Below are 15693 nucleotides of genomic sequence, written 5' to 3'. Positions count from 1 at the left end.
AAGTGTGTGTTGGAAAAGAAAGAAGTTCTTTTGTTTGGTTGTAAAGCGGAGTTGGGGGCAGGGTCTCAGGGGTGGATGGGGGTGCTAATGCGAAATGTGTGTTTGTGTGTCCCTGAGTGTGAATAAGGATTTTTTGTGTTTGTTGAAACTGATTTAACTTTCTAAACACGAATTATCTGCCACATCTCTGCCTTGCAGCTAATAGGGTTGCTAAAATGTTGAGACCAATTAGTCAGATGCAACATCTGTAGAGTGCTTTAGAGAAACCTGTATTTTCTTTTTTTTTCTTTTTTTTTTTTTTAAACTAGCTTTATGGATTGGTGATAAATTCCTATCAAGACCTCAAATGGATGGAAGACATGGTATTTTACTATTTTATGTTGTAAGTTGTGCTGTTTATTATGAGATGCACTCTTTTTCATTTGTTTTTAAAGTGTAAACATTTGGTGTTTTGATTTTAATAGTAATACCAGAATTGATTTCAATTTTGCAACCAGACTTTATTTTTTATCAGCCCTAAAAGAAAAAAAATGTTTTGACTTAAATTTATTTGAAATGGGTCTTAAGTGAGTGTAACCGATTAACACCTTACAATATCCAAATGATACAACAGAAAACTGCAATCCACAATATAGAACAATTCGCCTATAATAGTGGTTTTTTAGGATTCTTGTATTATCTTGTATTATTGACTTATTACTGCAGCCTAACTTTAAACTTTTGACACACAAAGTATTACAATTGAAAGTTTGTCACTTCAAGGTTGATATACTGAGTTGCCTAGATTTTTAGATACAGAAATATGAATTTAATTCTATAATTTGAAGAATCAAGAAGCTCTTTGTGTTTGAGTCTGAGCTAATTCTACATTTTGTCTTGCCTCTTTCTTCAGGAGCTTTGATGATAACCATGGAGTAGAAAGCTTCAAATCAGCAGCTACCTAATTAGCTCTTCACTGGACAACACACATCCCTCCATCTAGCCCCCTCCATCTGTGGGCCCACCACCCAGCCATGGCGGACCCAGGGATGTTGAGCTTATTTGGGGATGATGCAGGGCTGTTCTCTGATGGATTAGATGGTTTAGGAGACTGCTTTCCTCAACAGCCAGCCCCTGGCCAAGCCAACCCTCTGGCCCAGCAGACTAACCCCTCTCTGAACCATGAGCACCAGGGAAATCGAGGTTACCATCAGGGGATGATACATGGTGCTGGGCCTGGCCCAGGACAGCCTAAATTGGGACAAATGTACGACCCTGGCCCCTACACAGGATATGATCAGTCTGGTGCCCCTGGAGGACGAATGATGGCCCAGAATGGTCCTAGCCAAGGGCCTCCAAATGTGAACACGGCCATGAATGGAATGGCTTCCCACTACCATAATAACCCAGCTAACTCTAGTAACCCTCACCTTGGGTACCAGGGTGATGCTGGGGGAGGAGGAGGAGGAGGAGGAGGAGGAGGAGGAGGTGGAGGCGGAGTTTGGGGCCAACAACAGCAAAGCAGATCAGCATATCAACAGGCATCTGCACCACCAGGTGGCAGCCCTAACCAGATGGGAGGTTACCAGATGTCTCAAGGCAATTATGGTGGAATGCAAGGTCCACCTACATCCAGTGCAGCTCGCATGAACCAACACTACCCTCAACAGAGCATGGCCCCACCTCCTGCTCAGGACCCATCTCACTACTTGGGACATGTTGGGATGGGTGGATCCCAGATGAGACACCCCCAGCCTCAGTCGCAACCCCAGGGCTACCCCAACATGGCTCACACACCCAGATACCCACACTCACCTTCCAGACAGCCTCCACACCCTCACCAGCATCAACAGGGCATGGCGCCATTTGGGGGTAGTCAGTACCCTGGCTATCAGGCCCAATATGGTACTATGGGACCTGGGATGGGCCAGGGTGCTAATGCTAATGTCAGTGCTAACACCACCCAGGCCATGGGACCAGGACAACTTGGCCAGCGGTTCAACCAGGGAACAGGCTCTGCACCAGGGCAACAGGGACAACGATATACCCCTGGACCACCACACCAACCCCAGCCCCTTCAGACCCATTCTGCCTCAATGCAGCAACAAGGAGGGCAGCAGGGCCAGCCTATGCACCCCCTAAACCATCCCCAGCACCCCCAAAATCTACCCCAGTCCCAAAACCAACCACAATCTCACCTTGCCCCCCCAGCTCAGGGATCATACCCCTCCCCCTCATCTATGTCCCCCATGCGGGTTTTGGGAACCCCAACCCCTCCTCCTCAACAGGGCAGACCCCCAAGTGCAGGACTAGCTGGGCCTCCAGAGGTTGGAGGATATACAGCCCTACAGTCTACACCCAGTGCTTTGACCCATGCACAGAGAACCCCCCAAACCCCCATATCTGCCCCACACCCCCAACACCAGCAGCCCCACAACATGCCGCCTAATGCAGGACAAATGTATCCTGGTATGGGGCCGCAGCGTGGTCCACAGATGGGAGCAAATAGGCCCCAGCTTCAGCAGCAGCAAGGTAAGCAGCGTACTCTCTCATATTGGCTTCTTTTGTTGCAGGTTGGGCATCTTATGACTTCCCATTCAAGAGTAAATGCATAATATTTGCAGTTGATACAACTGGAGAACTAAAGAAAATGCTTGTAGAGAAAAATATAAATGTCTTTTACTGAAACCAGCTTCTTATACTCTCCATGTCACATCTAAATCCAAAACCTAGCTGGTATAGTTGCTTTGGATTAGACAGATGGTTAGAAACATAGCACCATGGTGCTTTCAGAATTAGTGTTCACAGTGTTTGTGTTAAGATGATGGAAAATAGAAGAGTAAGAGCAAATTTAAGACCAGTGCTCGTATTTGAAGAAAAGAAGTTTGTGCTGTTAATGTTCTGATCCCAGGGTCAGATGATTCTGCATTCCCTGTGTTGGAAATGTGTTTAAATGTAATATGGTACCTAAAGCCATTCCTACACATGTATATAATGTGTGTGTATTCAGACATATATCTTCTTAGGGGTTGGACTTAAATGGATTAAATAAAATGAATTAATTACAAAAAAATTAAAGCATTTAATTGCAGAGTGCAGAGCGTTTGTCCGTGCACAATTTCCTGCTACACTGATTACGCTGATGCACACGACACGGCTAATTATTTAGCAACATTTTGTGCTATGTTTAGTGAGTCTTCAGACCTCTAGCAATTCGATTTAAAGGAAAAGCGACTATCAGTAATGCCAAAGCTTGTATTGTTTACTTGTCTTTGTGAGCAGCAGTGGCTGCTTCGTAAGCCCCACTCCTTTATCAAAAAAAAAAAAAAAAAAAAACACACAAGAAGCTTACTCTTAACCAAAAACTGTATAAAAGATGGACAGAGCCTCCTTGACGTCACCTGCAGGTTTCTGAAAAGCTGAACCGAAGCTCATTTGATGTTTCCAACTGTTGCCATCTTGGCAGCTTCATGCTTGCTGTCGTGCCAGGAAAATACAAAAATGGGCAAAGAGATAGAACTAAGAGGAGGCCTGTGAGCGTGAAGGTGTAAAATTGACATCTATCAAACTCTGACCTGCCTGTAGCTAAGAGCTAACCCGGAGCTAACAGGAACTTTTCCAGCTCAGTTCTGAAGCAGCACCCAACTTCAAACTGCAGTCAGAGGAGATGATCACTTCTGCTCCATGACCAGACTAAAGTAAAATGTGGAAAGTTGCCACTTGCTGATCCTGCTATGGTTTATTGTTAATATTATTGTCTATTAATGAAGAGGGTGGATGAAAACACGTAAAAAATAAAAGTACTTTAATATGTTGAAGACCAGGGGTGCCTAAGTCCAGTCCTTGAGATCTACCATCCTGCAACCTTTAGATGAAACCCCTGTACAGCACAGCTGAGTCAAATAGCTGAATTCCACTTCTGCATGTCATTCAGCTCTGCAGAGGCCTGCTAATGAGCCACTTATTTGATTCAGGTGTGTTGGAGAAGGGTTGCACCTAAAAACAGCAGGATGGTAGATCTCGAGGACCGGACTTGGGCACCCCTGTTGTAGACTCTTAATTAGAGAACAGCTGAAACTGTTACAATGCTTAAAATTACATTTTTAATTTATCTGTTCAGTTTTTGCGAGTTTCCTATTTTTTTTTTTTTTACTGTTACGAATTAAAATGCAATTAAGTGAATTTTCTCAGACATTCAAAAAGTTTGAGTTTACAGTGTTAATGTCTGTCTATTATTTGATTTAGTAATTCATTACACTCCATTTAAATGGGGGAAAAAAAGTGTTTTTTTGGGACAAATATTGTGATGAAAATGTGGTCGAGATTAAGTGATGTAATTTTTTTAAATCAAGCCCCACCCTTAATTTTTACATCTTAAAGATACAACTGAACTAAAGTTTAGATATTGAATTTGATCATTTTCTTCTTGTCTTCATTTTTATATTATATCTTTTGTCTCTCTTTCCAGGGCCCCATGAAGCCCCAGTCACACAGGGAGGAGACCAGCGACTTCTCCAAGCCCAGCAACAGGCCTCTCGAAGTGGGCAGCCCATGCAGCCTGCTCCCATGGGTTTCCAGGGCCCTCTTATGGGTCAACATGGATCTCCTGCCCCAAACCAGGGCTTAGCACCGCCCGCCCAGAACGCTCAATCACAGCATACACATTTGCCCCCACACCCTCACCACCTGCAGAGCACGCCCCCTCCCCCCAACCAGGCCTCCCACTCATGGGCACCTCCGCCTCTTGCCTCGCACCCGCTCTCCTCACCCCCTCTTACCCCACAGAAAGTGCCTCACATACAGGTGAGTCTCCATCAAGCAGCCACTTTGATGTGGTAGCAACGCTGTGAGTGTGAGAATGATCAAGACTACGTGCAATTGTTTTTGTGTGTGGGTGTATTTCATGTGTGTTTATTTTTCATGTGGGTGGGGGAATTGTATGCTTGGAGTCTGAGGGAAGTGTGTGTGTGCATGTTCATAAATGTGTGTACATGACATTTGAGAACACAGCAGTGTACTGGGCTCTGGATCACTTGGGTTTTGTGTGTATGTGTGTGTGTGCGAGCTATTCATATTGCTGAGTGTTCTTTACCTTTTGTGTCTGCTTCTGTTGGTCTTGTGTGTGGTTGCATTTCCGTGTGTGTGTGTGTGTGGGGAAATGGATTTTTGCAGCTGTTTGCTTCCTGTGCGCTGCATATCCTGAGATGTGTGCAACACACACATACGCACGCACACACACACACAAAGGCGCCACCAGCATAATCTCTCCTCGCTCCTGCCCCCCCTCTCAGAGGAAACCTCCCTTCCTGTCTCCCTCCTCCCCGTCTCCTCTCTTTCCGCTCTCTCCACTTGTCTGTCTGTCTCACTGTTTGTCTTATTGGTTTCAGTGGGGTCATCACTAAGTTAATGTTGTATAAGGACAGACGTAGACATATTGTTAAAAATATTTGGGGTGGGGTGCACTAAGGGTAGAAAGTATGAAAAATTCCAAGATCTAGCGATGGAGAAGTTTGGTGGGAAGAACTTCGCAGTTCATAATGCTAACAACCATAACTGTGTGTGTGTGTGTGTGTGTGTGTGTGTGTGTGTGTGTGTGTGTGTGTGTGTGTGTGTGTGTGTGTGTGTGTGTGTGTGTGTGTGTGTGTGTGTGTGTGCGCACAGTTGCCCTTGCTTGTGTCACGTGCCTTCGCCTTCCACTAGCTTGTTTTGTTGCTCAAAGCCCCCTTTCTCCACTGACCCATTCATACACAATAGCAGCCCTGTGGCCACACACACATACATACATACACACAGAGTTAGTCCCCTCTTTCTCTTGACACTGCTCCCCTACCCTCGCCTCTTACTCCCCACCTCCAAGACTGCATCGCTGTGTTCCTGGGTTGACATTTCAGCCGTCACACTTAATTTATCCAGTACTCCTGACCTAGATGCCAGGTTGACTGGTGAGTCCCGGCTCTCGCCTGGGTGCGCTGCATACACGGTCCTGACTTTAGCTGCAGGCCTGGCAGTCCCCGTTATTATACACACACACACACACACACACACACACATTTAAAAACACTGGTAGTGTGCTCTAGAATGGGATGGTGAATCTGCCTTGGAGAAATCACATAGCCTAACTTGAGGCACAAGACTAGTGTGTGTGTGTGTGTTTGTCTCTGTGGCACAAAAATTGAGTTCTCTCATCATGCACTTGTTAGAAAGAGCCAAACATATCAAACCGGTCAGTCAGTCATGATGACTGTATGTCTGGTACTCTAAGCTCCATCTGTTCACTAAGCATGGTTATTACATGCACGCACACACACGTAAGCGTGCCTTCGTCAGCAGCTCAAGGTCATAGCTTTGGTGGAGTGCTGTGCTTTGACCTTTATTCTACATCTCACACACACACACAATGTTGCGTGCAGCACTCTACTTGACATATAACATGCTCGTCTCACCCCTCCCCCGCCCATTCGCTCAGTCAGCGAGCTGCTATACCATTTAGCTCACTAAGATGCCCTAGCTTCGAGGAATTGCCGCTCTATGGTCAGTTGTCTCCCTGTTTGTGCTGATTTCAACAAATGGAAATGGTGTATGACCCGTTGATGCGGCGTGTTATATCTGCACTAGTTGAATGGCATTCCTGTTGGTTCAGTAGCCAGTTCACAGGAAATATTAAGCTGCCCAACATATTTCACTTCATTTTCCCTTTGTGTTGAAATTTTTAGTTTTTTCTTCTGGGATTGGATGTCCACCAATTGAATTTTAATATGAACAAGTTATGAATGTCGTCACTCTAAGTCCTCTATAGAGTCAGAGCAGATCAGTTTTGCTTCATCTTGTTCTAAGAAATGATATTTTACTAGCTAGATGCAACAGACTCCTTTCCAAAGTAGTCATCAGTTTGGAGTTTGATCAGTTTTGCTGGGAAATTAACTTGAGCTGCCTGATTAGATTTGTTGTGTTGGGAGCAGAAATGGCTTAATGTCAGATTCCTGATTGGGGGAAGAAAAATCATGGAGAAGTGGGACACAAGGATGCTTGTATTCATGATTTATTACAACCCTGGTCTTCAGTAGATCACATAACTCATTTTACCTCTTCAGCTTTGCATCATCTGGTTGGTGTTGCGACTTAAAAAATTGACGCTGCCACACAGCGATAACACTAGACAGGATGTAGAGCATAACATAAAGTAGGAAAGCAACTTCATACCTTTAAATTCAGTTTCATAACCCGTGTTGTGTATTTGTTGAGTTTATGTCAGCACATTCTTGGGTTTTAATGAGTCATACACCTACCTGCACAGACAGATCTGCATGCACATTTTTTCTGCAGCTCTGTTTTTGGTTGTTTCAGGCTACAAAAATGATGTGCAAAAACTGCAGAAATGGCACCAAATCGCCTGGTGGGGCAAGTACTGTGACATCATTTATGTTCACTGCAAGGTCGAGAACAGCTGGTGTTGACTTCACATTAATCAGCTACTCTCCAAACCAATAACAACCATAAGTTCTCATTTTTTATTTTAGCTTACAACTTGCAATGGCTGACACACACTCACAGCTTTGTCCTTTTAAACCTTCATCTTACGAATTCAAGCTCTGACTTTTTGTAACAAAATCTCTTATCTGGAATTTTTAAAGATTTTTTTTGCCTTTTGATAAAACAAGAGGGAATTGAATTCTAACATTGCCACAGACAATCCGCTTTTTCTTGTGTTACATTCATACTCAGATTGAAGGAGTGCACACCCCTTCATTGGAGGCTTGTATAAATGCCTGATATTCATATTAAGAAATGCTTTGAATGGGGCAGATTTTAAATTAGGCCTAATATCGGTTTTCTCTTCTGCTTAAAAGTCACTTAGTGCTTCTGAGCATGTTAAGTTCTTTCAGACTTTAGTAATATTGAATTACAACTCAAATTTGGTTCGATTGAGTTTAAAATCTTTGCATATTGACAATTTAACATGCATAATATTTTTTAATCAGTGAAAGGATCTTGAAAATTATGGTTTGGTCATTTCAGTTATTGTTTTACCTTTTGACTGTGGCTGGCCAAAGCTGCTGTTTATAAAAATATAGAGAGCTTCACAAAGATCTGTTGTTGGTCCGGAAAAATGATTTTGTACCCAAAGAAGACATTTGAACTTATTAATGGCAAGAGCAAAGTCATAGTTTCATATTTTTCCAAGAATGTAAATATAAACCAAATTGTTGACCAGCTTCTGACACAGCAAGCAGTACAACAAATAGATCAGGGTTACTTTTGCCAAACTGGGTGGATTTTATTGGATGGATGAAAATACAGCAGGTAAGTGTGACTGGTCACATAACAGAAAGGAACTTGCAGTGATTGATGGACATAAAGAGATATTGAAGTTGGGGGGAAAAATGCATTTCCCTTGGTCTCTTTCAGTTTGTGCAGGTGAGAGGGTCAGATTAGCTGTGCAGCTATATCCAGTTGTTACTCTGTAGATTTTTGTCTTTAAGTTACTCCTGATGATATTTGAAATGAATTTTGGAGGCGGGTGGCCATTGTAGTTCAAATGAAGAAAAATGAAACCTTCTGTTATTAAACAGGAGCTAAAAACGCCATAAGAGGAGGCAACGGCAAGGTAAATTCACATTGCACCACACCAAACCTGACACAGCAATTGGGCTTTTTTTGTGTGTGTGTGTGTGTGTGTGTGTGTGTGTGTGTGTGTGTGTGTGTGTGTGTGTGTGTGTGTGTGTGTGTGTGTGTGTGTGTGTGTGTGTGTGTGTGTGTGTGTGTGTGTGTGTGTGTGTGTACGCGCACAATCGTGTATACATTGTGTGTCTCCATTGTCATCTGTGTGATTGATTATCTAAGAAGCTTGGCAGGAGGACAGATTTATCTCTTGGCACCACATCTCCCTCAACATCTCTCTCTCTATCTTTCTGCAACTGTCTCTCTATCCCTGAGCTTCCCTCCCTTCCCCCCTATTTGTGCGTCTAAATGGCTCAGTTTACGTGTGTGTCAGCAGGTGTTTGTGTGCATGTGTGCAGAGGTTTGTGTGATGTGACCTTGCAGCACTTCAGTGTTTGTGTGTGTACATTAGCATTCCTCTGATGGAAGTGAACTTTTAGAGATGGCACCCTAACTCTTTCTTCCTCCACGTGAACACACATTTAAGTGTGTGTGTGTGTGTGTGTGTGTGTCTGTGCGTGTGAAGCAGGCTGCTGCCGTAAACTTGCTGATGCTTATACACACACCTCATTGACAAACTAACACACACACAAGCGTGTACGTGTTACACATGCACATGAGTGCACTCTCAAAGGCATAGTGTCTCTTGCTGTCATATGGTACACACACACATGCACACACATACTCCCTAGCTGTGCCTTTTTGAAGTATGGAGATAATTTATTCGTGTCATGATGCCTGATTTCCCATCTGCTACTGGGACCCTGAGCAGCTGGAGAGAGAGAAAGCGGGAGGGAGGCAGGGCTGGAAGAGAGGAAGAGGGAGGAGAGGCAGCTGGAGAGGCTTGCAACAGCTGGTAACCAGTTTCCTGTCACAGAAAGCTTACTTGGGAGCAAAGAAGAGGTGGGGGGGGGAAGGAGCACAGAAATAGGATTTGGTCTGCAGGAGAGCCAAGCAGGAAAAATGAGGTGTCAGCCAGTTTGTTTACTAAGGTTAGCCTGCTGGAGGTGGGGGAAGGTGGAAACTGTAGCAATGGGGAGTCGAGGATAAGGAGAAGATGGCAGCCTCACTCGTGGATGGATGGATCCCTTTTTCTCTTTTGCTCTGTGGTCTGCCATTACTGTCTGATTCAGCTCCCACTTTGCAGAAACTGTATTGATGTTGAGTGACAGGTTGGTTTGGGAAAACAGTGTAGAAGTAGAACATCAGCAGACACATTTTACAAAACTTAACATTTATTTTTATAACCAATATTAATAAAACATGTTGCAAAAAATTCCCATCTGATGATTTGACACATCTTTTTTTTTTTTTCTTTGACCTTTCATTCCTGTGGAAAACAAGTGCAGTTTTATGACTTATTAGAATTAATCCAAAAAGTTGTTATATTTAGGTATGAAGATGTTTTAAAATTACTCCAATATGTGTTGTCTTTCTCCATCTTCCAGCATTCCCCCTCAGACCTGTCAGGTGATGCCTCAATGATGGTTCTTGACAGGCCAACGATCGGTGCTGGAGCACCCAGCCAGCCTATCAGCACAGAGAAGCCTAGCGACCAGGAGACCAAGCCAAAAAAGAAGAAAAAAAAGAAAGCTAAGGTAGTTGGAGAGGAAGAAGACGGAGGTAAGAAGACGACAAAGGAAGTAACAGAGGAAGATGTAAAGTTAGCATTTCCTGGAACAGGAAGTAATGTAGGTGAACAGGTTACCGGCACAGGAATTGTAGAAGGAAGTTCACCACCAGTGGAGGAGAAGAAAAAGCGAAAAAAGAAACCAAAGGAGAAGGTGGAGGGCAAGGAGCCCAAAGAGCCCAAGACCCCGAAAACACCCAAAACACCCAAGACTCCCAAAGAGCCCAAGGAGAAGAAAGCCAAGAGCACCACGCCGAAGGCAAAGACTCCCAAGAAAGCCAGGTAGGAACATCAGGATGTTGTTTGCTATGCATGCTTGCTTTGTGTTGACTGAGACCAGCATGGGAAAACACTGAACATGTCCTTTGCTGAGTTAATAGGATTCCTCTTTATCTTGGTTAAAGAAGCTGACAAACTACTAGTTGGGTGGGCTACATTTTTGTTTTTCATTCTAATGTGAAAATTCAAGAGCTGAGCAGCTGTGAAGGAAACCAGTGGTTGGGGAAATGACTTGCATATGTAATTATCAAAAAAGCATGATTCAGATCGTTTATATTACAAACGCTGAAGTGTGTTTGATGCAGCAAAGCAATCTGCTGAATGTCTACATTTCACTGGTTGTTAGTCTTATTGAGACCATAAATACATGTTCCTCCACACAATCTAGATCCATCACTCATGGGACCAACCAGGAGGAACTGAAAGGGTCACAACCTCTGAGCTGTGAACTGCCACTCTGTTATGGGTGTGATCAGAGCGTGGTGAAGCATAGAGCTTAGGTTGTAAAATGCATTCACATCAGGATAGTCCGCTAGACTAGGTCCAATTGGGGAATCAGCTCAGTTGTAGGGGGTGTATCCATGCGGACCAAAATCACGTTTATGCTGCATTTTAGTCAAACAAGCCAAACCAATTAGAATAATCTATCCCCATACTCACCAAAGGTGACGCTGCACTGGTATTTAGCAAAAGAAAGGACAAGACCCCTTGAAGAAGAAAACTGAGTTAAACATGGAGCACGAAACACTGCATCAATGGATGCAGTATAAACAACAAATGAGGCAGAGGACTCAATGTGATCACTATGTATTTACCCACAATGCAACACTATGCCAAGTGCAGGAAGTGTTTTTTTAAAATTTTTTATATATATATGTATATATATGTATGTATGTATGTATGTGTGTATATATATATATATATATATATATATATATATATATATATATATATATATATATATATTGTAGTCCACCTTCTGTATTGGTCCGCTTGAGACGAACTGAGACCTGTTTGTTGGTGGACTAAGTTCGCTTCTTTGGTCCAAATCAGAATTTGTTTGGCGCATTCACAGTAGGGCTGGGCAATATGACCAAAATCTCATATCACGATACAGCTCATTTTATATCCCCATAACAATATAAAATTGTTTGTATAATACAGTCTAGTGCAGTGTTTCTATTTGCAGCCAATTAAATGTGGAATTAAGCCAAAATAAACCAGATGCTGGTTAGTGCAGCATTGATGTGCAGCTGAACAACAGGACATATTTAGGTTTGAATTCATGCCTTATACTTGCCGATGATGTAGTCTTCTCATCAGTTGAGTTTGTTCCATTGTTGGCCGTACCATACTTCAGAGACTTATTTGTTTTATTTAAACACAAACACAGTATGAAATATTTGAGTAGTCCTCTTACCTGGATTATGTGTGGCTTTGCACGCTCCGTTTAGAGAATCTGGTAGGATTCCTGATGGCCAAGCCAAGCTAACCACCACTTGAAATGCGAATTTCACCAGAAAACATCTCAAATGTCAAACATTACATAATTGTTTGAAGAATTGCTGTTTATAGGATTGTTTACTTTGTCACTTTTGCATCGGACTGGTTTTTATATTTTATTCAAAACAGCTTTTTGAATAAAATATGGTCTGTTGATTCTGTACATGACAAACATCTGCTTTTGGAAATGTTGGCAAACACATTTTCCTGCACATACCTTAATGTTCATATGATTATCCAGAGGAAGACACGAAAGCTTTAGACCCCAGTGTAGAATATAGATTTGTTTGGTTGAACTTCGTAGTGCTTATCTGTTATTGGCAATATCACCTTCAGTTCACTTTGTTTACACTACTTTCTAGTCTTATCCTAGCCTTTTCACACTCTTCCTCTCTGCTATCACCTTTCTCTTCACCTCTCTGAGCAGCACTTCAAGTCTGTTTTCTGTCTGAAATTTATCATTAACTTTCTTGCATATGTGCACGATGTTCCTCTGTCTCTGATCAGAGGAGTTGGGCACAGCCTAAGGGTGTTTGTCTATGAGAGGCTCAGCGGTTGTATCATTGTGAAGCTGGAAACTTGATCGGACTGAGGAATGTGTCGGGGCGGCCCCCATCTCCCTCTCACCCACTGTCCTCCAGTCTTCCTCGTCTCCCTTTCCTCTCGTCCCTTTTATCCCAAGGAAGGAGGCGGGCCACTGCAGGCAGGGGGGCAGTGCTGGAGGAAGGTTGGTGGGTGGGTGTGTACGTATGCACCGGCCACTGGAAAAGAGTTGGAATTGGGGGAATGAGGGGGCTGGTGTTTCGTGTGTGCATGCATTTCTTGGGGGAGGGGTCCTCAGTAATCTTTGTGGCAGAAAATGGCGTCTAATGATAATGAGGGCCACACTGCTGACCAGTCCACAGCCACAACTCTGTGTGAGAGGAGAAGGTAGAGGAAGTGTGGGGGTGGGGAGTCCATTCTCAACCCTGTGTGTTTGTAAACCAAACTAGCTCTTATCTGTTGTCAGGCTTTCCTCCATCTTGAGTGGAGCTCCCAGGTTAATTTAGCATAATAATGGCTGCCGGTCATCCACTGTTACTCTAAAATGGTGGACTTCAGCAATCATGCAACTATCTTCTCTTTTATACTTTCTTCTTTGTCCCCCTCCCTCCAAGCCACCTCTTCCTGATGGAGAAGAGCATATCCTTTAATCTTTTCCTCTCCTCTGCCCTCCCTTTCCTCTTCTTCTCTTTCTAATTCAGGTCAAAGACTGAGGATTGAAGTTGTCTTGAGCACATAAGCAAAAGCACAGTCAATCTCCAAATTTTGTAAAGAAGTTTAGCCTGACTCTTACAAAGTTAAGCTCTGCATTAGTCACAGCTCATTCTCCATTGGCAAGATATACAGTGTGTGTCTTGAGGCTTTTCATTAAGGGTGGTGTTAATGACAAAACAAAATTTAATAGTTTTGCAAGTTAACTACATCTCAAGTATTGAGTATTAACTAGTTTTTCTCCCGATGCTTTTATCAGCAGGATTTCCTCACCAAATCTGATGAGTTGATTCCTGTGTCAAATTAAGGCATCAGCTTGATTTAACAAGTTTTAAAGGCTTCAAACAAACTTTGAAAAGTTTCTTAGTTGTACAGAGAAACCTCTTCAAAGACGACCAACATATATGTTCCACTGCATTTTGGGGAAAATTTTTTGTGATTTCCATCAGTGGGTGGGGAAATCAGCCCCAAAGCTCAGGAGTCTTTCTTGTGGGCATGTACCACACTGCTGTAATTTATCTCTCTGCTTTGTGTATTTGTATCTCTTTATGAATAAAATAAGCCACCACAGAGAAGACCAAAGTTTTTGCTTCATTAGTGTAACTTGGATTTGCATATGGTGTTTTTCTCATGTTCATTTACTGGTTTCAGCATTTTTGTTCGTGTTTTAGGACAATTTGCATGTTGTTTTGTACTTTTTTCTTTTATATTAGAATCTTTTCAGTTGTCTTTTGCCCCTGTATTTGTGTATTCTTGATTGACACTGGAAACATATTGAGAAGTGCTTACATTCCCTCTGATTCCTGTAAGTCCAGCAGTTTTGTAGTTTTGTGTTTGTGATCAGAGCCAGTGTCAAATAACTAATGATGTGCCCCCAAACATTCCCTGAATTGCAAGAATAGCTTGTGCAAACTGCGTCTTAATAGAGGTACAAAAATATACAAGTCTGAGATGTTTTTATTGCCAGTGGTTTCAGTTGTCCTGGACATGATGTACGCAGGTGGGTGTGAGTGATGCGGAGAGAATAAGGTGGTTTGCTTGCCCAGTCAGCTCGCTCTTCTCCTTTGACCTTGCCTTCTCTCTCCATCCTCCTGGCCCCTCGCTGTCTCCATCTCTCTGTCTACCTCTCTCAGAGGAAGTACGTCTATAAATAACACTCAGCTGCCACACCCTTCTCTCCTTTGCTGTGTGTGTGTGTGTGTGTGTGTGTGTGTGTGTGTGTGTGTGTGTGTGTGTGTGTGTGTGTGTGTGTGTGTGTGTGTGTGCACGCGCGTGCAGGAGTGATTTGTTTGCATTACACACAAAGAAGTCAGAAATGCATGCAGGCACCTTGCTTTGTGCATGTCTGCAGACGTTTGTGCAAATACAGCACTTTCTGAACACACAGATATGTTTGCGTGTGTGTTGCCTTATGGCTCTCTTATCTTTTTTTATGGAGTGGAGGAGGGGTTATAGGGCTTCAGTGTTGTGACTCATCACAGCAGCAGGTGTCTCTTATACCCTACCCCTCTTCGTTTGTGTTCATCTTGTGTCTGTCACTATTCATATTTAATTTGAATGCTCTCCTTCCTGTGTGTCCTTTTATCCACATCTAAAAGGATCAACTCAGCTTCCCTCTCCATGTTTCACATCGTGCCCCACAGCTGACTAGCATGCGTGAATGGTATGCATTACGCCCATGAGTTTACAGCAGAGTGAATGAGCAACATTCAGCAAAATGAGGGAGGAGCTAATGTGCACACCTGGATAGCACTGAATAGGACTGACCTTATATGTAGATGTTATGTGGATTGCTGGTATGGCTTTGATTGCATAACTTTTACCCAATGCTTTGCTGTCTTGTAATATGAGTACATCTCACCATCTCCAGGTTGTTTGTTTTTTGTTTTTGTTTTTAAAAAAAACCTCTCTGTTCATAGGTTTTAACTGATGACACCATTAATAATATTAAATAGTGAGCAAAATTAATATATGCAGATTAGTTTGTTTTAACTACATTCCTAATTTGGCATTCTGACTGCAAAGTTTACCTATAATAGCCATTTGCAAAGCTTTTTACATAAAATCCATATGAGCTATGGACACATGAACACAAAGTTGGCTGTTTTTAATGATAAATTAATCTGTTTTTAATGCAACTGGCTTAAAATAACAAGTCAGTTATTTTTAGGCTTGATAGTTTGCTTACAGAACCGGATAAAGTCATGTTACACAACACATCCTGTAGAAATCAAAAGGCTTGCTTAAAGTTAAACCCATAAACAGTCCTTTTTTTGGTTAAGGACACATCAGGTGTGTTTTTTCCATTGGAATGCTGAGACATGGTCACTACAAGTTTTTCTTGCATTGATTAAAATTTACTTGTGCTAATAATAAACTTAAATCTGTTT

The 15693-nt window shown here is 42.7% G+C and overlaps 1 protein-coding gene across 1 annotated transcript in view; it reads left to right on the top strand.

Annotated features, from left to right (window-relative positions):
- Window positions 1-1013: 1013 nt before the first annotated feature.
- The window catches only part of chd7 (chromodomain helicase DNA binding protein 7), a gene marked incomplete at its 5' end in the record, with an annotated part of 56561 nt that continues 41881 nt past the window's right edge, over window positions 1014-15693 (top strand). Inside the window, 3 exons of the mRNA XM_079243338.1 lie at window positions 1014-2511; window positions 4448-4782; window positions 10086-10549. Coding sequence (XP_079099464.1) covers window positions 1014-2511; window positions 4448-4782; window positions 10086-10549 — 2297 coding nt within the window. The remainder of the gene's footprint in view (window positions 2512-4447; window positions 4783-10085; window positions 10550-15693) is intronic.

Source organism: Telmatherina bonti, assembly GCF_933228915.1.
Source record: "Telmatherina bonti genome assembly, chromosome: 7".
NCBI lineage: Eukaryota > Metazoa > Chordata > Actinopteri > Atheriniformes > Telmatherinidae > Telmatherina > Telmatherina bonti.
The sequence above is the reverse complement of the archived record's forward strand: the minus strand, read 5'-3'. Positions and strand labels throughout refer to the sequence as shown.